This window comes from Musa acuminata, chromosome BXJ2-11 (assembly GCF_036884655.1).
Source record: "Musa acuminata AAA Group cultivar baxijiao chromosome BXJ2-11, Cavendish_Baxijiao_AAA, whole genome shotgun sequence".
NCBI lineage: Eukaryota > Viridiplantae > Streptophyta > Magnoliopsida > Zingiberales > Musaceae > Musa > Musa acuminata.
The window spans coordinates 32500207-32521860 of NC_088348.1; the positions used below are offsets into that span (position 1 = coordinate 32500207).

General features: G+C 37.9%; 1 protein-coding gene across 3 annotated transcripts; it reads left to right on the top strand.

The window, feature by feature from the left end:
- Window positions 1-1274: 1274 nt before the first annotated feature.
- On the top strand, window positions 1275-20086 carry LOC135626939 (mediator of RNA polymerase II transcription subunit 33A-like). 3 transcript variants are annotated; one of them, XM_065132780.1, is made up of 12 exons: window positions 1275-1655; window positions 1796-1906; window positions 5365-5718; window positions 6968-7284; window positions 7414-7508; window positions 7610-7976; window positions 8984-9191; window positions 10255-10369; window positions 10665-10832; window positions 11544-12216; window positions 17205-17411; window positions 18326-20086. In XM_065132780.1, the coding sequence occupies exons 1-12, from the start codon at window positions 1369-1371 to the stop codon at window positions 19417-19419; spliced, it is 3996 nt and encodes a 1331-aa protein (XP_064988852.1). In that variant the 5' UTR covers window positions 1275-1368; the 3' UTR covers window positions 19420-20086. The 3 variants fall into 3 exon arrangements, with proteins under 3 accessions (XP_064988852.1, XP_064988853.1, XP_064988854.1); XM_065132781.1 differs by having other exon boundaries at window positions 7414-7505; XM_065132782.1 differs by lacking the exons at window positions 1275-1655; window positions 1796-1906 and adding an exon at window positions 1977-3986.
- The last annotated feature ends 1568 nt before the right edge of the window (window positions 20087-21654 follow it).

The following is a 21654-nucleotide window of genomic DNA, read 5'->3' on the forward strand; positions in this document are numbered from 1 at the left end:
GTTCGATTAAATAAAAATACAACCTTGTTGATATTTTATTTTGCTAAAAAATCAATGGATTTGACTGTCCATAATTTTGGAGTGAGAACCATGATCCCTCAAGTATAGAGAGCAAAGTTGATGCCAACTTCTTTATCACAAATACTTTTTCTATTATCCTGCAAATAATATAAGATACTTTATAGGAGCATTTGAGCTTTTATACTATGGGGTATCCGATCCAGTTTGCCGGTGGGTTCGGAATATTGCTTTACGATTCAAAAATATTTAGAATCTTAGTGATGATGAAACGCATGATAGATTTTTTATAATAGGATTATGATTCACAAATACTTTCTTAGTTGTTAAGATAAGTATACAATCAAGAAATCTCGAGTCCTAAAGATATATACTTATAGATTGATATTATCTTTGATAAAATATAAATAGATCGATGGACGATTTTTCTTATGCCCTTCATTTTTTTTTATTTAGTATAATTATTTTTCTCAAATATCCTAAATGCTCCTCGTTAAATTCATCGTTATTTTGCTTTTAACTAATTATCTCCGTTATACCTCTCATCGACATATATCATTTTGATTTTATGATCATTCATGTTTTTATCATCAAAAATAAAAAAGAAAAAGAATATGATTACGATGAAACTGATGAGAAACCTCAACTATGACAAACCTCACATAGGTGACGAGAAAAAAATAAATAAAAATTTACGATAAAATGAATACAATCATGATGGGTATAGGCGATAGATAATAATAAGAGATATTTGGGGTATTAAAAGAAATATCAAATGAAAGAAAATAAAAAAAAGAGGTTTTTCTAAAAAAATCATATATATATATATATGTAATTTTACTCTTTAATATAAAAAGACTTAAGTTGGAAATAAATTGATTTAACTTAAGCTTTAATAAGATCATTTAAACGTTGACGTTGACATGAGTCACTTTGTTGACCGTGGATCGAGCTTTCCTTTCTTCTGCTATCTAAGCAAAGCGCTTGACACAATAAGTCAAAGTCGAACCGAATAACTGGTCAATGTCCATCTCCATGAACCTTCTTGCCCCACAACCCCACCTTCACAGCAAGATGCTTGGGGGCCACCTAATTGGGTGACAGGAACTATTCGTGGGTGAGACGATGGCGTACCCTAATGTCGCCACGGCAATTCCGTGTGCCGAACCAACGGTTCGGATCGTGGGGTTCGCGAGGGCTCGCCGTTAAATCCTGTGCGTTGCTTCCTTCACCCCCCCCCCCCCCCCCCCCCCACACCTCTTCACTGTGAGCTCCGTTTCGTACGGCTTTACTGAGGATCGGCGCAGGGGGAGGCGGAGGAGGTGGAGGGAGGGAAACGCGGCGGCGTCGATGGAGGCGTCGGAGGGCGGCGGACTCGAAGCGGACCTGGAGCGGAGGGTCATGGTGGCGGTGAAGGCGGCGGAGGAACGGGGCGACCCGCCGCTGCTGCGGGCGGTCGAGGCGGCGCGGTGCGTCCAGGAGCGGGGCCTAGGGCTTCCCAACCCCGAGCTGGGTCGCGTCCTTGTCTCCAATCTCTGTTTCGCAAACAACAACCCGTCCCTGTGGAAGCTGCTCGACCAGACCATGGCTTCCTGCGTCGTCTCTCCCATCCACGCCCTCGCCCTCCTCACCCCCAGGCAGGGATGCGACCCTGACGGTCTCCTTGATCGTTCTTTGTCCTTGAATTCTTTACCTTTTCTTTCGTGCATCATTTCCCTCACATTTGTTGAATCTTGATGATATTTCTCTCATGTCTCTCGTTTCTCGATGAGTTCAGGGTGACCCCTCATCGACGGACGCAGCCGGAGGCCTACCGGCTCTACCTGGTCCTTTTGAGCCGGTACGCCCTCTCATCGCTCTCGGTTGAGGCTGGATCTTGCAGAGACAAGTAAGTTCCCAGCTTCTTTAAGGCTGGGTTTTTGTGGTTCAGAATTCTTTGTCTACATTTCATATCTTAAAAGAACCAATCTCATGGATTCTGTGGAGTTTGAACTCGTCATGTCGATGTTGGAGAAATGGCATCATGAGCCATCGAAGGTTTGGTAAGTTATCTTCGAGGTCACGGAAAACAAACTTGTTAGCTAACAAGAACTTTTTCACTTTAGATTTATATGTGATAGACAAAACTTAAAGGGGCAAGTTCTTGATAGGGTCTTTCTATTATTAGCAGCTGCCCAAGAATTCTTCCCTGTTCCATTTCTCAGATGGATTTGTCTGAAGATGCAAAGTTTTACTTGGCAAAAGTTTGGTGATTGTAGTAGAGAATGCTTTTGATTTATTAGAGAATAGAAGATAGTTCGAGAGGAAGTTTAGTTAGCTGATAATAATGGATGGTTTAGTGGCATAAAGAGAAAATCTGTGTGTCAGAATTCGTTCAGACGTACACATTATTCATAACTACCAGTAGCCATCCGATTAGCATTCTGAGGGAGAGGATTCGCACAACCAACTGAAAATCTTTCAGTAGGCTCATTTGCATCTGGTAGGACATATTCCTATAATGTGGACAAGCATAATCCTGTTATGGTATGTGGTCCCTTTTGGGTTTCAGTTTCATCTCCTTAACTGAAGGCCGTTGCCATTGAGGGGCTGAGCAGCAAGAGGTATGGCAGAGAAGAGCTTCTTTGGTATATTGGACATTGAGCTCTCCAGTATGGACGAGACACTAGGTGCCATGCTGTGAAAGAAGATGACAATTTGCAATTATGAGAACAAAGTTCTCCTTTGGCTTTCGTTCACCTAAAATGCTGTTTTGAGGGCTGAGCAGCAAGAGGTCTGGTAGAGAAGAGCTTCTTTGGTATATTGGACATTGAGCTCTCCAGTATGGACGAGACACTAGGTGCCATGCTGTGAAAGAAGATGACAATTTGCAATTATGAGAACAAAGTTCTCCTTTGGCTTTCGTTCACCTAAAATGCCGTTTTCAAGCAGGAAGTTTTGCTGATGTGGCATCCCACAGGTGTAGATATTAAATTAAATGACATGTTAGTTTGAGGTTTTCTTCCCTGATAAGTATAAGCTCAGACAAAATAAAAGACAGTGGAGTGAATTTGTCTTAAGCTGCTCAGATAAAGTGGATATGTCTTCTTCCATCATACTTGGTCCTAAATATTCACTGTGGCTTAACCAATGTAATCAGTGCAAATAACTGTATTGAATAAAAGTTTGGAAGCAGAGAACTTATCACATCAAATATTTCGCAATAACAGACTGTATGAAGTTATGGGCTCCTTATTTGTTTTCTATTACATTTTATCATCAGGGATGACATCTGGGTAATACTAACTCCTTTTCTTTAATTTAATATTATGGATTAATTCACAAAAAAATCATCACTCTTTAATTCAGATATCTCCTAGTAAAAAGTGCAGACCGTATTACCTGTCTACTGGCCAAGGCACCTGAACCATTGCTTGTGATCGGACATTTCTTAAGATGATGAACTCTGCTTGGCCTCATCCTTGCATGAGTTTCTAAGAACAAAGAAATTGCAAATGTTAAAGTGTGGGGATAGGTCCTTTAAATTTGCAAAATTATATAAATGTTCAATCATGTTGACCTTGATATCATTTGAACTTAACTTAGATCTCTATTTCATCATTGTATGCAGTACTGAGTAATATTGTAGATAAGATGTGCTACTTGTTGTTGTTGTGATAATAGTGTTATAACATTTTTATATTCTAAAAGGAATGACATTGTGATAATAGTGTTATTACATTTTTGTATTCTAAAAGGAATGACACAGATGGATAGGCTCTTTGGTGCTTTAGCATTCTATTCTTCCAAATTTGTGCAAAGTAAAGAGGCTGATAAGTGAAAAAGAAAGCATACTGGGCTTTTTCAATTTTCCAATTTGGGTTATTTTTGGTCCATGTGCTGAACCCTATGTGCAGGCTCTCTAGCACTATGTCTAGGTTCTCAAGCACTTGGATAAGCTAGTCAAAAGAGAGGACTTTTCCTGCTTGGTAAGTTTGTGTGTTTGTTGATTTCTAAATATATGTCCCAGGCATGGACAAACAGGAATGGGCAACTGCTTGATCACTGCATATGTTATCTGGAGATGCAGTATCACTCAGCATCTGTTATTGCATGGATTTACATTCATGTCAAAGTTCTACATATTGGAACATGATGTGCTGCTTTTTGGTTAAGGCCTTGCTGGCACAGTTGGAAGTTCTCTGTGATTTTCTCTTAAGAGGAGGATAAGTTTCTATTAGTGGCATTTGAAGTTAATTTGCAAGATGCAAACATGAAAGATATATCTTTTCATACCTTCAAGTTCTACAATGCCTGATTCAAAACTTGTGCGCGTGTGTAGACAGATAGATGAATATTTTCTTAATTTTTTCTGCTGAGTTCACAGAAAAGATCAGAAGCCTTTAGCATATCAGTCACAATATAAAAAAAGAGGAACCAAGTTGCAGCAGACGTCTATCAGGACTCTTTATCATAATATTCACAAAACTTCTGTAGCTCATTCCATCGTAGGCTAAACTAGATGATATCTGATTCTTATTGCAAGTTTCTAACTCTGGAACATGATTAGAATTTTTCTGTTATTTTGAACTGGATTTTCTGAGTTATCATAGATTTTGTACTTTGTTCTAGAAAGTCGACTATGTAAGCTAGTTGCCTGAGGGTTGATTGCATCAGCGCATGCTCCCAATCAGCTCTGGGGGAATATTTTCCACTTAGCGCTCTTGAAAGAGTCATAAGTAGCTTCCCTTGGGTATTTAACCCTGGCTTGGTCTTATATATGAAAGAAAGTCAAGCGGGGTAAGAAATGTTTGTCGCTATGCCTAACAACACATGCCTAGTATTTTTCTGGACCAAGAGTCATACACACAATTCTCTCAATCCTGCCACACAGATCTGAAGAAGAGACAGATAGATGAGAAGGATAATAGAGAATAAAAAAAAAGTATGTTTTGTTGCTGTAATAGCACTTCTGTGCTTCTCGTTTGCACTACTTGCTTATTTCCTCTTTATGTTGCTATGCTTGTGATTTCTTGTATTCATCCTGGATCGTAAACGGGGGCTTGGTACATGCTAATGTGGGGTTTGGGGACGGTTAATAGATATAGTCTCACCCTTATAAGTAGAGGAGCTGTTTCCATAATTTCAAATGGCCTCTATATTTGCAATCTATCTGTCCTCAAATAAAATATAAGGTCTTTATTCTTCAGTTGTTTCCTTGTCTTGTCTGGAATTTATGTGAGTCCCTAAAATTTTCTTTTGAATTGGATAAATGTGCCTTTTGGGCATGTTTAAAGTCTAACTCTCGAGTGCAAAGTGAAATTTGTAGCCTTCTATTGACCCTTTGCAATATTATCCATCTTGCAGGATTGCAAAATCAGTTGATGATGCCCTACAACTTTCAGATACATATGGGGTTAAAAAAATGGATTTTGGTCATGCAGTTGTTTTGTTTATTATGACTGTTATCACAATCTTGATTGATTGTACAATTGAAGATTATGGCTTGCGATTGGTATCCACAGACAAACATGGCAGTGTATGTGCTAATGGTGGAAAACAAGTAATGGAGTTAGATGTTAAAGGGAATTCATATGACAAGAGAAATGAGCATCGTGAACATCTACGTAGAACAAATGCTTTATTGGCTATTGAGGTGGCTGAAAAAATTTCTTCAAATAAAAAGACAAAAGCTTTTCTTCATCTCATCCATATCAATATGTATGTATCATCATGACTTTTATGTTTCAATCCTCTTTTTATATTGTTTCATGTAGGATTATTCTTAAAGAACATACAAATAGTAAAATCAAAGGGCTTGTCTCATTTATTTTGGAATAGGATCTCTAACGGGCCACACAAGATCAATTGCCACCATGGGTGAATCTTATAATGTCCATTGATAATTTTGGTATTCCATGAGATTTTTTTTTGATAAATAGCTTTTAAGTTTGTTGTGTGAACCTTCTTTTTCATCTTTATTATGTTACAAAAAATTTGTAGCTTAAATGCATATCGTTTGTGATGTTGATATTGGATAGATAGAAGGATATAGTGGTCTGAAATACATATCATTTGTCGCTTAAATGCATATCAAGTTTTTTTGTTAGTAGATTTCTATGTAGCATGAAACCACCGATTAAAAGGGCTAGGTCACTTATTTTTATTCGTTGGAGCAATTATGGTGATTCCTCCTTGAATTGACTTGTTTAATTGGAAGTCATAGGATACCTGGTTATAGGCTGTAAAATAGATATGGAAAATATAATGGCAAACTATAGTCAATTCGAGCAGTTCATCTATCCTCGGAAGGGAACCTTTATTAGCTGTAATTTTGGCTTTGAAGCGTGCCTTTTCTCTTAATAGATTCCCTAATGCTGGTCTTACTAAGAGTGAATTCCCCTCCAGTGGTTGCATAAAACACCAACAGCTAGTACATGAATTCACTTGCTTGCTTGGCATGATTTCTCGTGATTGCTCATATTGGTTTCATCAACCTTTATCCGCTTCCTTGTCTGCTTTGTTATTGTAATTCCCCTTGAGAAGACAGAACCAGACTATGACAGATATTTATTGAATGATGATGTATATGCAGTGACTATTGGATTTCTACCTGAGTTACCATCTATTGACATGAGTCCTATTTATCTCCTTTTCCTGCTAGCTAGTTCCATTCCCTGAACACCTTGTTAAGATCCTTGTCCTGTACTGAGGCATTAATCAATCTTCTCGATTCGTATTGGAGCTTCTCTTTTTGTGAAGAAAGCCTATAGACAACTAGCAGAGTGGTGATGCATGTTACTTATAGATATCTACTGAAAGAGAACTCTGACAGTACCTGATAATTGTCATAGAAGCTTCTAAATTGGAGACCTGATTTTAAACTAGCATCTTGTTTTCAATGAGATTATTTCCAAACTATGTCGTGGTAATATCCTGATTGCTGATAAAGATTTTATTCTAAGCACAGGCCTGAGAAGTTCAATGGTCTTCTTCAGAGACTGCAAACTGTTGAATCCAATATATTGACATCAGAGAGTTTCTTATCACTCAGTCCTATTTTGAATAAATTGTTCATGAATATAAAGAAGGCAGCGAGTACAGAACTCCTTTTGAATAAGCATCAGCTTCTTGGAGCTCTAGCTGATGCTGGGCCATGTAGCTTGAATTCATGTAACAGTTCTGGGGCTGGAAGGGATGCTTGTTGGATTCCTATTGATATTCTGATGGAGAACGCAATGGATGGGAAGCATCTGTATGCCATATCTGCTGTTGAGGTTCTTACAGGTGCCAGTTTTCTTTCTTGAACCGTTGTGTTGGTTTGCTCTTTTTATTGGTTTAATCGAGTGTCCTTTTCCTAATATGCATATCTGTTCTGTCACAAGGACTTTCACTTATCATCTGTTCTTTAAACAGAATTGACCAAGACACTTAAAGTAATTAACCAGGCAAGCTGGCAGGAGACTTTTCAAGCTCTTTGGGTTTCAGCTCTCCGACTTGTACAGCGAGTTGTGAAAATTCTGTGCCTGTGCCTACAACTTTTATCTGTTACAAAAATTTATGTATTATACTCATGATTCTAATATTGGTTATTCTACTTGTGCACAACTAGGATCGTGAGCCTCTGGAAGGACCAATACCTCATCTTGATGCAAGATTGTGCATGCTACTTTCAATTGTCCCTTTGGCAATCGTTGCCGTCGTGAAGGAAGAGCTTGATATACGTTATCCTGTCAACAATGGCTTTCTGAGAAGCAATTCACATGAAAATGAAGGGAATAAGTTTTCTTCTAGAAGGCATGGATTGATATCTTCCCTTAAGATGCTAGGACAATTTTCAGCACTTCTCTTACCTCCTCCATCAGTTGTCAATGCAGCAAACAATGCTGCTACAAAAGCAGCAGTCTTTGTTTCAAATTACAAGGCTGGGAATAACAATCTAAATGTTGTTGGGCTTAATGATTCTTCTATAAAAGCAGGTTTGTTTGTCTTGATAATTTTCAGATTATCTTAATCTCAGTGATAAATGTAATACTCAGTTTTGATTACAGACTCTCTCTCTATCTTATGACTTTTAATTTACCATTATAGGGGTCATGGTACTTTCATTAAAATCTATAAGCTAATGAGAGAGAACTAAACTAATCAGTTATTTCATGGAAGGATCAAATAAACTCAACAGTTTCGGTCAACAAGTCCTAAGGAATCTAATGACTCAAATCTGACTGGATATCATTAGAAAAAAAAAAGAGACATTAAATTTAAAATTACTTGCGATTTAGGTTTGTGGAAGACCTAGTCGATTAATTCAAACCAATAATTTTGAATTAGTTTTGGGTTTGGCTTAACTTCATAAACCGAGCAAATAGAGCTTTAGGAATTAGTACTAGGTTAGGTGTAGGTCAATTTTAAATCATGATTAGCCATACCGCGGTGTACCGTCCGATATAGGTGGTATATATTAGTCTGATAGGGGATCAATATGGGTGGTACATAATAGTTTGTTGGTACATCCAATTGTACAATGTGTTGGTATGTCGATACATACCATGCTGCCGACCGGTCGGTACATCGGTATGGATCGATAAGGCAAACCATGCTTCAAATAAAAATGTTGTGAAACTTTTTTCATGATCCAACATAAATTAGTCTCAATAACACCGGGTAAAAGTGGACTCAAATTATGGCTTACAGCACTTGTAGGTTTTAATAAGGCTCACCCAAATCCAAAATAAAGTTGAGATCATCAATTTAGATTCAGTTAAATTAATCGACTTGCTTATCACACAACTAACCTAAGCTCAAATTAGACCAGATTTTATCAAATCAAGCACTTGGTTTATCAGATTGTTACCGGTATTATTGTTGTTCTTTTACGTATTGCTTTATTCTTTCTTCCCCTTCCTTGACGTCAAGTCACCCAACAGCCGACCTGAAGCTGTGAGTTTCTTCTTTCTAATGTATTTTTTTTTCTCTGCACATGTAGTTGGGAATATGCTGCATCTAATAGTTGAAGCCTGTATTGCAAGAAATTTGATTGATACATCTGCTTACTTTTGGCCTGGTTATGTGGGTCCATCTGCTTTGTCAAGGGATTCAACTTCAGTTCAAGATTCTCCTTGGTCAACCTTCCTTGAGGGGGCTCCACTAAATGGTTCTTTGAAAAACTCCCTTATGGTGACTCCTGCATCTAGGTAATCTAAATCCTTTTAGAATAACTTGTTAACTGATAAAGTTTACTGGCTGCATTTCTTGGTTACAGGCATGTCCTAGCTGTAACAGTACTCCATGTTTCTCTATAGAGTATAGATATGAATTGATATGACTGTGTATGAAATGTCCTTGCATCATATTTGGCCCTTGTTAGCATTGGTTTCTGCATCAAATTGAAAACAAACAACAGAAATTGAGAAGGCCTTTAGGTGAAAAATATTGAATGAACTTAGTAATTGTTACCTTAACTGGAAGAAAGAAACATAACCTCTTCTGATGGTGTTGCCTTCTCTATTCGAGGAAAATATATAGTACACAAATAACTTGTAAAACCATGCATCTGCTTCAAGAACAATTTTCTCCAAATGCAGCAAGCTTGTTCATGATGTCAACCACCTGAGCACAACGGTTGAAGACAAATGACAAATTAATCCTGTCGAAGTTGTTCTGATTTTTGTCACTTACCAACTTTCAATATAGAAAAAGTAAGGCCATCGTCCTGCTAGCTGGATGGTTGTGCATCGAGGACGTCTTCCTGTAGGGCGGGTTTTGAATCCTGAGTTGCACCTGTATGTAGTGTAATACCTAATGCATCTTGTAATAACTATATATTAGTGAAAAGAAAACAAGGGAATAAGTACAGAAAATTTGATAAATAGGTAACACCTTTGACAAGGGACATCCTTTTTTGTTGTGTCGCTCCTGAGTTATAAAATATTAAAAAAAGACAAAGAGTGCTGAGTGGTGCCATTTGATCCATTGTGGATGCTTGGTTGGACTGGTAAATACTGATTGGCCATACTGGTCAATTTGTGCAGGTCCAGTCAGTATTTTAAATATTGATTTTCACGGAGAGCATATTTTTTAAACATGATGTATATTTAATATTCGTACTCCAAACTAGCGTTCATTATATTTTATGGCATTGATTTTGTTTCAGCTCTTTAGCCTGATTGAGTGATAGTATCATGACACTGTTTATGTATACATAAACAGTTGCCTTTATATTCATTATATTCATGATCTTACTCTGCTGCTCTTTAGTTTAGTAGAATTGGAGAAGATGTACCACATTGCAGTCAATGGATCAGAAGAAGAAAAATTAGCAGCTGCAAAGATTCTCTGTGGTGCGTCCCTTGTCCGTGGCTGGAATGTCCAGGTAAAGAACTTGTATTCTTCTCTATTAATTAAATGTCCTGATTCAACCCAATAACTGTATAGGAAAAAAACTATGTAATTTTCTTTTCACCTTTTTTTTTAAGTTAAGGGTATAGTTAATATTGAATGAAATTTGTATATTTTAGATGCCTTATAGCTGTCAATGTCCTTTGATATTCAATATCAGTTATCTATATGATCCCAATGTGTCAAGTGGGTTATCCTTTTACAGATTAATTTCCACTTCAGGAACTTTGTATTTGTCTTCACTCTTAATTTTCTCTTTACTGGTCCAGGAACATGTTGTGCACATTGTGGTGAAATTGCTATCTCCACCTATACCTCCTGATTCTTCAGCATCTGGAGTTGGGAATTATTTAATTGGCCACATGTCTGTGCTCAGTGCTATTTTATTTGGAGTTTCTTGTGTGGACATTGTTCATATTCTTTCTTTATATGGGATGGTAAGCAAAACTTTTTTGGGTGAAATACATTTCTCCACAGTCGCAAATTTGCTGATTTGTAATTCGTTTTTGTTCTGAATATAATTAATAATGTATACGAAGATATGTCTATGATTGCTGATTTTGGTTTGTATATAGTTGATGGTTTAATCAAATCCTCTATTGTTCCTTCTGTTCCTCCATAAAGTGATAGGATTTTCACCTTTTATCAAGCACAATTTTCTTTTAAGGGAAGAAGGGCATGTCTGAAAATGAATGGAAGGGGTATAGAGGGAGGAGAAAGAGAGATTAGAGAGGAAGAGAGAAAAGGTAGTTAAAAAGAACAGAGATGTTGGAGAGGAACTATAGAGGGACTATTGATAACTCCAGTTAGTGTTAGTTTTAGAATTTAGTATTAACATCATAACATGTAGTACCCAATACTCTGTAATTGTGATGTAATGATAGTATTTCCAATTTCCCAGGTTTTGCTCAATGTTACAATTGTCGAAACGTTTTTATTCTAGAAACCTATGGAAGATGGGAACTGTCAAGTGATATATGCATGGTACTCTTGTTTATTCCTGTATTAATGCATAATATGTTTGATTATTTACATCACATTCATTTTCTAACCAACAAAAGGATTTGCAAATCTACATTTGCCTGTACCTAAATATACCTCTCTTAAATTTTCTTCTCATCACTGATTCAAGATAATGGTATCTTCAGGTTCCAGAAGTTGCGGCAGCTTTAATGCCACTTTGTGAGGCTTTTGGTTCACTGACACCTCTTTCCAGTCATAGATCAAGCACATCTGAGGAACCCTCTGTTTACACAGTCTTCTCGTGTGCATTCCTGTTTCTCATTCGATTGTGGAAGTTCTATAAGCCCCCTCAGGAACACTGTATAGCAGGCCGTGGAGGCTCCATGAGGATGGAACTAACGCTAGACTATCTTTTATTGATGCGCAACAGTCGTATTACTTTGCAAAACTCTTCTCCTGTCGACAGAACTGTTAATAACATGGACCCATTTTATTCATCACCAAGTCAACCAGTTTACATTGACTCATTTCCAAAACTTCGGGGTTGGTATTTCCAGAATCAAGCATGTATAGCCTCCACTCTTTCTGGTCTGTGTAGTAAAAATCCTGTGCATCAAGTTGCCAATAAGATTTTGAGTATGATCTGTCGAAAAATGTCGATAACTGGACCTGTTTCTGGGAATCCCTCGTCAAATTCTAGTAGCAGCATAAGTGGATCACCTGTAAGTACGAGTGACGATTCTTTCCAAAGGCCAATGCTTCCTGCATGGGAGATTCTAGAAGCAGTTCCCTTTGTTCTTGAAGCTATTTTGACTGCATGTGCTCACGGGAGGCTTTCATCCCGAGAATTGACGACAGGTTTGATGCACGTATTTGTTGATTGTTCTTCTTACTTCTTGTTTGTATTTCCTATGTTTATTCGTGTTCTAATACACCTAGCCTTTTTTTCTTTTTGATCTACCACTTTCCAGTATATTTAGTTGTAGAAATCTTATGTTAAGTGGTAAAAACTCCCGTCTACCATGTAATAACAAATAAGGTGTCCTATAATTTGGTTTTTACAACCAATAAATTATTATTACAGAAGGATGATGAAGAGATATTTTCATAATAACATTTCATCAATTGAGCACAAATTAGAATGTTTTTATCTTGCATTAAAGTGTCTATGTTTGTCTCAAAATGCTGTTCTCTTTATTTAGGATGTAGGCAGCAACATGGTATGTACTATTTTGTGCTGTTCGTGTCTGCTGGTATTGTCATAAATATGTGGCATGGTGAAGACTTGTCCAATCCTTTAGCTCAGAGCTCATGTCGATGTTAGGACCCTTTTATTTTATGAGCTTTTGAGTAATATTTATTAAGTCTATTTAATTCAATTAGAGTGGGATAGAGATTTATTTAATATTTAATTATTATTAAGAGTCCAAGTCTTGATGGATTCTGGGTGGAACTTTATAAATAGTGATGTAATCCTTTCTAATCAATCAATGAAATATTATTTCAGTTTGTTATGACAAACCCTAGGAGACCGATCCCCTCGAAGCAATCAAGGATAATGAGGCCGATCCTCTCGAAGCGATCATTCCTTTTTCTTCCATTTCTTTCATTTCTTTTACGATAAGACTTTAGGGTCTTATCATTTGGCATCAGAGCATTTTACGATAAGACTTTAGGGTCTTATCATTTAGTATCAGAGCATCTGACGATAAGACTTTAGGGTCTTACCATTTGCTACCAGCGGCCACCACCGCCGCCGCTGCCCCCGCTTGGTCAGCGATCTCTCCTCCTCGCTTCCCTATCTCGCTCGAGCGAGAAGGGCCGTCGGTGCCGTTTCCCAACCAGCGGACCACCCCATCGCCGCTTCTACCATCGGCGATGCTGCCTTAGTGAAACTGAGGTGGGAGTCATTATAAAACCTCTTTCTATAAGTGGACATGATTGATTAGTGATGATTTATGATCAAAATAGGGTAAAACTGAAAAAACTAAAAATGTTTTGATGGGCCAAGCCAACTAAACTATCCAAAATGAAACAAAATCAAATTTGAAATTTAAGAACTATCTAATTTGTCTCGATATAGGTTTGAATGATATTCATAGAAGTCTTATAAAGTTACCACTATGGTAGGAGGGGCAAACACATGTTCAACTTCATCAAATCATTTTGATTTTCCAAGCAACAGTTCCATGATAATGAAGGTTCTTCCAAAGTTCATTATCCAATACACTTTGTAAATCTTCTTTTTCATGAAGATCTTGAGAATTATATCGACCATTGACCAATATCTTAGACAGAATGATAGCCCAAATTTGATATCGCATTCTAGTCAATTGTCCAACAATCAAGGTAATCTAAGGAAATTAAATATTAGTAAAGAACAAACAGAGTAATGAATACATATCACACTTACTATCTGCTAAACATGGTAAAAGACTGTCCTTTGTATAATGAGAATAAGGAGAAAAGAAGCAAGTGAAAGGAAAGTGAAGTAGCATAGGGAAATTAGAGTGATGATTCTACACAACATTTCCAATTTTGGTTATTGGACCTGTGCTGGTCCATGGATGGATCGGTATGGGTCCTGTCAGTTCTGACGTATGATGGTACAACTAGGGGAGGAAAGGTAGGGGACGAAGAAGGAAGAAGGAAGAAGAGGTGATGCTGGAGTGTACTGGAGCAGGTGGCGAGCATAGGTATGACAGTTGAAGTTGAGAAGTCACATAACTTTCAAGCAAAGCCCTAGGGTTAAAAGAAGAAAAAAAATTAGAAATATATTTTGAGCCGGACGGATCACCCAGATTGGGCTGGTCCATGTACTGATTGGTGATAGAGCCTGTAAAAACTGGTTGAATCATACTGAACTGGTCAATTATGCAATTTGTGGTTCTACACCACGTATTATAAAAAATTCACTCCATGTAGATGGGAAAAAGGGCGGAAAAGAAGATTGGAGTACCTTTGGACATAGAAAAGGAGAAGAAAATAAGGAGTTGAAGTCAAAGGGGAAAAGAAAACAAAAAACAGAGAAAAGGATAGCTACTATCTGTATGTTTATAATTTATTATTGCTGATAATCTTCTAATTACCACAGTGTTGATTCATCCTTGTCTTCCTGCCTCATGCTTCTCACTTGATCGATAAAAAAAAAAACTGTGGTTCGATGAACTTAAGGTGAGCAGTGAAAAGGCAACATTTATTGATAAATCTGATCCTGTGTGCAGGGCTCCTGCTATAGTGAGGTGTGGGAAGTCAATTTACACATCCTTAACCAAAATTTAACTGTGATTACTCAAGTCGTAGAGTAGCAATTTTTACATGGTGTGAAGGCTTGCCAAGATAGTATTTATTATTAATTACCTGTAGTCGTGTTATATTGAAGAACCTACTCCATGTTTTTGTGTAAAAGTCTAGATTAAACAAATCACCTTGGGATATCTTGGTTGCCTAGTTAGCCAACCTGGTGCCAAATGCTGGCCAAAGTTGGGCCTGTTATATGATAAAAGGGTTAAACATAAGTTCAAGACTCTTTAACTGCTTTAAGCATCACTCAGGAATTCTACCGTCCTCTGTGAAGAAAACAGAACCACAGGGTCTCAATACATAGGGGTTATCATGCTGAGGTCGAGCCCACATATAATAGAAGACACTTGGTGTAGTCCAGATTATGCATGGAACAGTCTAGAGGATGCTTGAAGGGCTTTATTTTAAAGAACAAATTCACTCCAAGCACAAATAACATGAAGACTTAGTCATGTTATTGATGTTAGTCCACGTTCCATTTCAAGTCAATTACTAGGCTAGTTGTTGAGTCTAATTTAGTTGGTTGATAGCAGTAAATAGTTTTAGTTCAGCTGTTTTGTTATTCTGTTTGACTTAAGATTCAGATACATTTAATATGATTGTTGATTTTCTTTTGGTGGATATTTTTTCTGTAGTGCTAGTCATGGAAGGTTTTAAGTTGGGGTCTATTTCCATAAAAGGAGCATGCACTCCTTAGACGTTAATGTTTTGAGTTATTGAAAAAGTCATGTGAAAAAAATTGGCCATCAACCCTTATTTTCTTTTTCCATCTTCCATTGGTTCTTCTTTTCTTCCGACTTGAATCCTTTATTCTCTATTCTATTTATCACACACTAAACGGCTTTAGTTTCTCTATTTCTAGTGCTCATGTCAAAGGAATTACATTACTTCATTGTTAAAGTTGATAATTTGTAAGAGCAAACAGCACTTTTCTTCACTATTTGAGGCAAGGTTTGCTGTACCGCCCGAGTCGATATGGTATGAGCAGTATGTACTGGTTCGACTCGCCACTGAGACGTGGCTCGCCCGAGTCCAAGTCGGCACGCCCCGACATACCATGTGTTGGTATATCAGTACATACTGGTATGTGTCGTACCGACAAATCTTCGAGACGGGTTTGGTGCCCGAAATGACGAACCCGGATTTGAGGTCAAATTACCTGTACCTGTTTGGAAACATGTCTTGGACAGACCCCCTTGATCTCGAACAGCTAGCGGTGACATCTCTAAGAAATCAAATGTGGACAGATTGAATATCTACATATAGTAATATTCTTTTCCAAAAGATTATATTTTTGTCCACTTGGGATATGGTTCCTCTTGCAAAGTTAACTTTCTTTATAACTGGTGGATTTCTAGGATATGGTTGGAGAGGATGACGTCAAATCTTGGTAAGAGGTGTAATGTGGCAAGACTGGGTAGTTGCTACTAGTTGGTTGGCCTTAAACAATCTGTCTATTGGTAGCTTTTGCTACTTCGGCATTGACAAGACACATCTGCTACTCCAAATGGCATTTGTGGTGATCTAATGACCAATAAACTGGTGGAAAGTTATACTCATAGTCTAGCCAATTCCATGGTCTAGTAGTTGTTTGCTTGGAAAGGATATCTTGTTTGACTGAGAGGGGACAAAAGCGAAGGATATTGGATTGTTTTACCAAAGTCTGAGCTTTACTGCAATTTCCCTTGTTTGTCTTATCACTTGGTGCATCGATCCAGAGGGAGTCAAATTTCAACATAAGCCTTTTGTTCTGGGGAGTATTATTAATTTTAAATACTGCATTTGTTAGGATTAGTTTTAATTTATATTGTGCTAGAAAAATGCTAAGATCTTATCTTTAGGAAGTTAGATGAGTTTTAACTCGAAGATGAGATAAAGTCCCTATTTTATTGAATCTTATTAATAGTTGAATGGTTAATGTATAAATAAGCCTTAAAGGGTTTAAAGATGCAGTAAAACAAGAACAAAGTTTTGAATGATCTAATATTGCTATCTTTCTCTCAGCTTTCATTTTTTTTGTGATAGATGCTTCCATCAGCTTCTTTATTTCTCAATCCATACTCCCCTACCACGTCGCATTTTCATTCTTAATTTAATTATATTTGGTATTAAAATGTTATCTTAGACAAATGATGGATGGATGGATGCTATACCAAATTAGAGCATGGTTTGCACGACCACATCACTCCCTTTAGTGTCATCATTGAATCTATGCAGATAGACACTAAGCATATGCACATGATTAAATTCATAAGTGGGTAAGAACTTGTCGTTTCATTTCACTTAAAAATATAGTGTATACAAGATGAAGCCATTTCATTTGACTTTAAAATTAGAGTATACAAGATGAAGATGTTACATTTCACTTTGAAAATAGTGAGTATACAAGATGGAGACAAGCACGTATCTTTCTTTAGTTATTGTGTGGACTATTAACTGGCAGTATTAGAAAGTAACTAAGCAAAAAGTCACATTATGCCTCTGCATTGCCATTTTATATTCTACTCATCTTCTTTTAGTACCACTAACCATAACTTTTGTAGGTTTGAGAGATCTTGTGGATTTTCTGCCAGCTTCTCTTGCTACTATCATTAGCTACTTTTCAGCTGAGATTACTCGTGGAATATGGAAACCAGTTCCAATGAACGGAATTGACTGGCCTAGCCCTTCTCCAACTCTTCTCTCCACTGAATCTGAAATAAAAGAAATCCTTGCCTCTGCTGGGGTTCATATTAAGAGCTGTTATCCACGTATGCGTTTTGTTTTATGTTCTGTCGTTATGCATCTTCTTGGTCATAAAAATATTTCATTTCTGGTTCTTCTTTTACTATTAGATTCTTTGTTTTGCTTTCTCTATTTTGGTCGAGCAACATTCATCCAAAAACTGACATCAGTTTAGACTGAATTGGGCTACTTGACTAATTCCTTTTTTTTTTGTGCCTTTAGAAGCTGAACATAAGAATAAGAAGTTGAAGCATCATAAGATATTTATTTACAAATGACATAAGAGCAGTATCTGCAGTACCGAACTGTACCGCCCGGTACAGGACCGCCTATTACCGGTCCGACACTGTAGCAGTACTGTAGCAGAGCTGCAGTGTGCGCCACGCCTGAGTGTACCGCTCAGTATATCGTACCGTACCGGTACCGAGCCCAGGTCGAAACACTGGTACGGTACGATATTACGAACCTTGCATAAGAGACTACCTGGTGTTATCTGGAGCAGCAATGTGTTATCTGTGCCGTGGTATATGCCATATATCCATACAACCATAGTCTTAGTACAAGTTGTTTAACATATCACTTGATATACCATCCTCAAAACAGTAATGAAATGTCTACTACAGAAAAGAGAGTACGTTATATCTGAAGAATGTAGGTCGTACTTCTGGGTTTGTATCTGAATATATATACTGGAAGGAAAATAAGAGTGAACTAACTACAATTTTATTGAAGATGTTCATCCAACAATTCAGTTACATGGTCTATGTTGCTGAAAAGTTAATCTAGATTATATTTTATTATAATTTCATATATTTTTCTTCCTTCTTGACATTATATATATATATATATATATATATATATATATATATATATATATATATATATATATATATATATATATTAGTTCCACTTCCTCTACTAACATAACTATTTCTGGCAGGTGGGATGCCACCAATGCTCCCATTGCCAATGGCAGCTCTTGTGAGCTTGACAATAACATTCAAGCTTGACAAGAGCGTGGAGTACATCCATGGAGTTGTCGGTCAGGCCCTTGAGAACTGTGCAACGGGCTGCACCTGGCCAAGCATGCCAATCATAGGAGCATTATGGACTCAAAAGGTGCGAAGGTGGCATGACTTTATCGTCCTATCTTGCTCACGCTCTCCCTTCTCAAGGGATAAAGATGCTGTTGCGCAGCTGATAAGAAGCTGCTTCACAGCATTTTTGGGTCCTTCCGTTGTTGGAGGTTCTCACATTACAGGACATCGTGGAGTCAATGGACTTCTAGGCCAGTTTATGTCCGACCAGGGTGTCCGGCTACCAATTGCACCAGGGTTTCTCTACCTCCGGACTTGTCGAACGTTTCATGATACCCATTTTGTCAATGAGGTGATTTTCAAGCTGGTCATTGAGTGGGCACACAAACTGGCAAATGAGTGGGCCTCTGATGGGCCTGCCCACCTGAAATCAAGTCGGATATCACTTGCAGCTGCTGCATCAGGAGTACAGCAGGTGGCAACACTGGGAACGTGCCTTTTGTGTATTGCAGGTGGTGTGGAGATGGTGCAGGTACTCTATGAGGAGACCTTGCCAACAATGCTACTGTCAGCTGGGGGGGAGAAGTTAGGTGGTGCTGGGCCGGTATCCAACATCCTACAAGGCTACGCTTTGGCCTATATGCTGATCTTGTGCGGGGCTCTTGTTTGGGGGGTCGGAAATACATCCCCAGCATACGCATCGGTGTTCTCATCAAGGCGAGCCCGGGTTATAGGAATCCACATGGACTTTGTAACCGGTGCTGTGGAGGGCAACATAATTCTTCGGTGTGATCCGGCAACGTGGAAAGCATATGTTTCATGTTTTGTGGGCTTGCTGGTGAAATTTGCACCAGCATGGGTGCATGAGGTGAAGCAGGAGACTCTGCGAAAGTTGGCCAGTGGCCTGAGGGGGTGGCATGAGTGTGATTTGGCTTTATCACTGCTTGAGCATGGCGGTCCCTCATCCATGACAGCGGTGGTGGAATACATGTTGTGATTTATCCCATTCGATGTTGCTTCTGTAGATTTTATAGAGCAGATATCCTGATCTTGACACCCGTGTTTCAGGCTGGAGCAGTTTTGTATCCAATCCGGTTCATGTTCCGATGGCTTTCGGTTGTCTGATGAACGTGTTTGTGGGGATGAGTTATTTGATATCAGTTGGTACGTGTTACCTAAAGAGCATCAAGATCAAATTTTTTCTAACCGTCCACTTTGTACAGGTGTTTAAAACAAGTTTTTGAGTCGAAGCTCGACTTAACAGTCTGTAAAGGTCTCTCTTACTGATGAAGGTAAGATGTTTGGGCGGGATTGCGCTCGGTCACCAAAGCGGGCGCAGGCGCACATATCTGTTAGATGAGTAGTAGGATTGGTTTTCGGTCCAAAGCTTTATGAGCAAATTTAGGAAGGATGTTACTTGGGAGAGATGACAGGATCATATGTGTAGTAGTAATGGTGCTGACGTAATGGTGCTGACGGGAGGAGGGCATGCGAGTGTTTACAAAGAAAGAAGAAAGAATTGGAATCTCTTTTTCTTTTCTTTTATAAAATTTATGAGAAACGGATAATGTGGTAAAGACTTTTTGATGATACAGTACTGTTTGGTCCAAACATTGTAATTACACTACTGATTACAATAAAACGTTCATTTACCACTGAGAATATGGATTGGCAATCACCTGTTGTTTTTATCAGCTCGATCGTTCTATATGTTTTTGCTTGTCAATTTTATTATAAATCGACAACCAATCAATTATTTTTGGATCATGCTGTGTGTGCGGACATCAATCAGATGATCTATTTTTGGTTGGCCGAACCTAACAGATTAGGGTTCGCAGAGCTCGGATCAAGCCCATTCATTGTTCGTGTGCTCGAGGACAGAAGAGAAAGCAAGAGTGAGAGATGGCATCCATCGCATGCAAACTGTTCATCAAGTCACATGATGGGTTTCGGATGCACCCATCATCTGTCCAAGTCTTATTTGTTTGTCTGTACATTCGACTTGTCACTCCTTAGACAATGATATAGATGTGTATATACAACATATAAAGAAGAGAAGGGGAGAAAGTTGAGGACCAGACTGTCGAGCAACAACAATGTCAGTGCTCATTGCAATGAAAGATGAGGAGGACCACTAAGGAACATTTTGTTTGTGGATGTAACCTGTCATGGAAGAAAGCCATGTAAATGAGAAGATGATCCATTATTTATCTCCTTAACCCATTTATTTTATGTTAGGTTGAAAATTCGAGATTTTATTTTATGTTTTTTATACTTCAATTTAAAAAATTATGTCATTTTCTTACCACCCGATGAACATCGTTCATTCACCATAAAATAAATAGATCCAATCATATGTAATAATATATATTTTTTTTTCGGAACATGTAAGATAATATTTAAAAATTTATTATTAAAAATTAAAATCAAATAATGATAGATCAAATTTACGATGTGTATCTTTTACTATTATTAAAAAAATCATTTACAAACACATTGTCGTCGTATTCGAAAACTACAGCGATATATAAGTGAGAACAAAGGATCTATAAATTATATATATAAATTTTAAAAATTATATAATTTTCTTACGATCGAATGAAGATCGATATTTTCCTCTTTTATTAATTTTTATCAATATTTCTCTTCGATTATAACGAAAAAAATTAATATTTACTGTGCTAGACTCACTCACATATCAGTATTCGATTAGGATCATACATTTATTTTCTGAAAAAAAAATATTGATAATAGAATTTTGAAGTCGGATCTCATCTTATCCCCCCACCGTCTTCTTGTCCGGTGATGCACCGTTCGGTAATCCACACGATTCACATCGTACCAGCGGCTGCTTCTGCCTGCCGTCCGACATGAACACTCAGTGCCTCGTACGACTCCCACCTCAGTTTCACCACCCGCCGTCGTGACTCCCATCTCCGATAAACCCCAACTCACTCCAACACACACAGAGAGCAAACACTAACATCATCCGAATGACAAATGATGAACAAGAGATACATATATAACGTATGAGGGAGGGTTCCTTTGGATGAGACTACTCTTTCCCCAAACCAAATGTGCTCTACAACATGATGATGACGAAAAGAAGAAGAAGAAGAAGAAGAAGAAAGAAGCATTCTTTCGTCCAAAGAAACCATAATTAATTTACAATGCCATCATTATCCATCTGCTTTCCGCTACTTTCTCCTCTTTTTCCTCCGTCCATAATAAC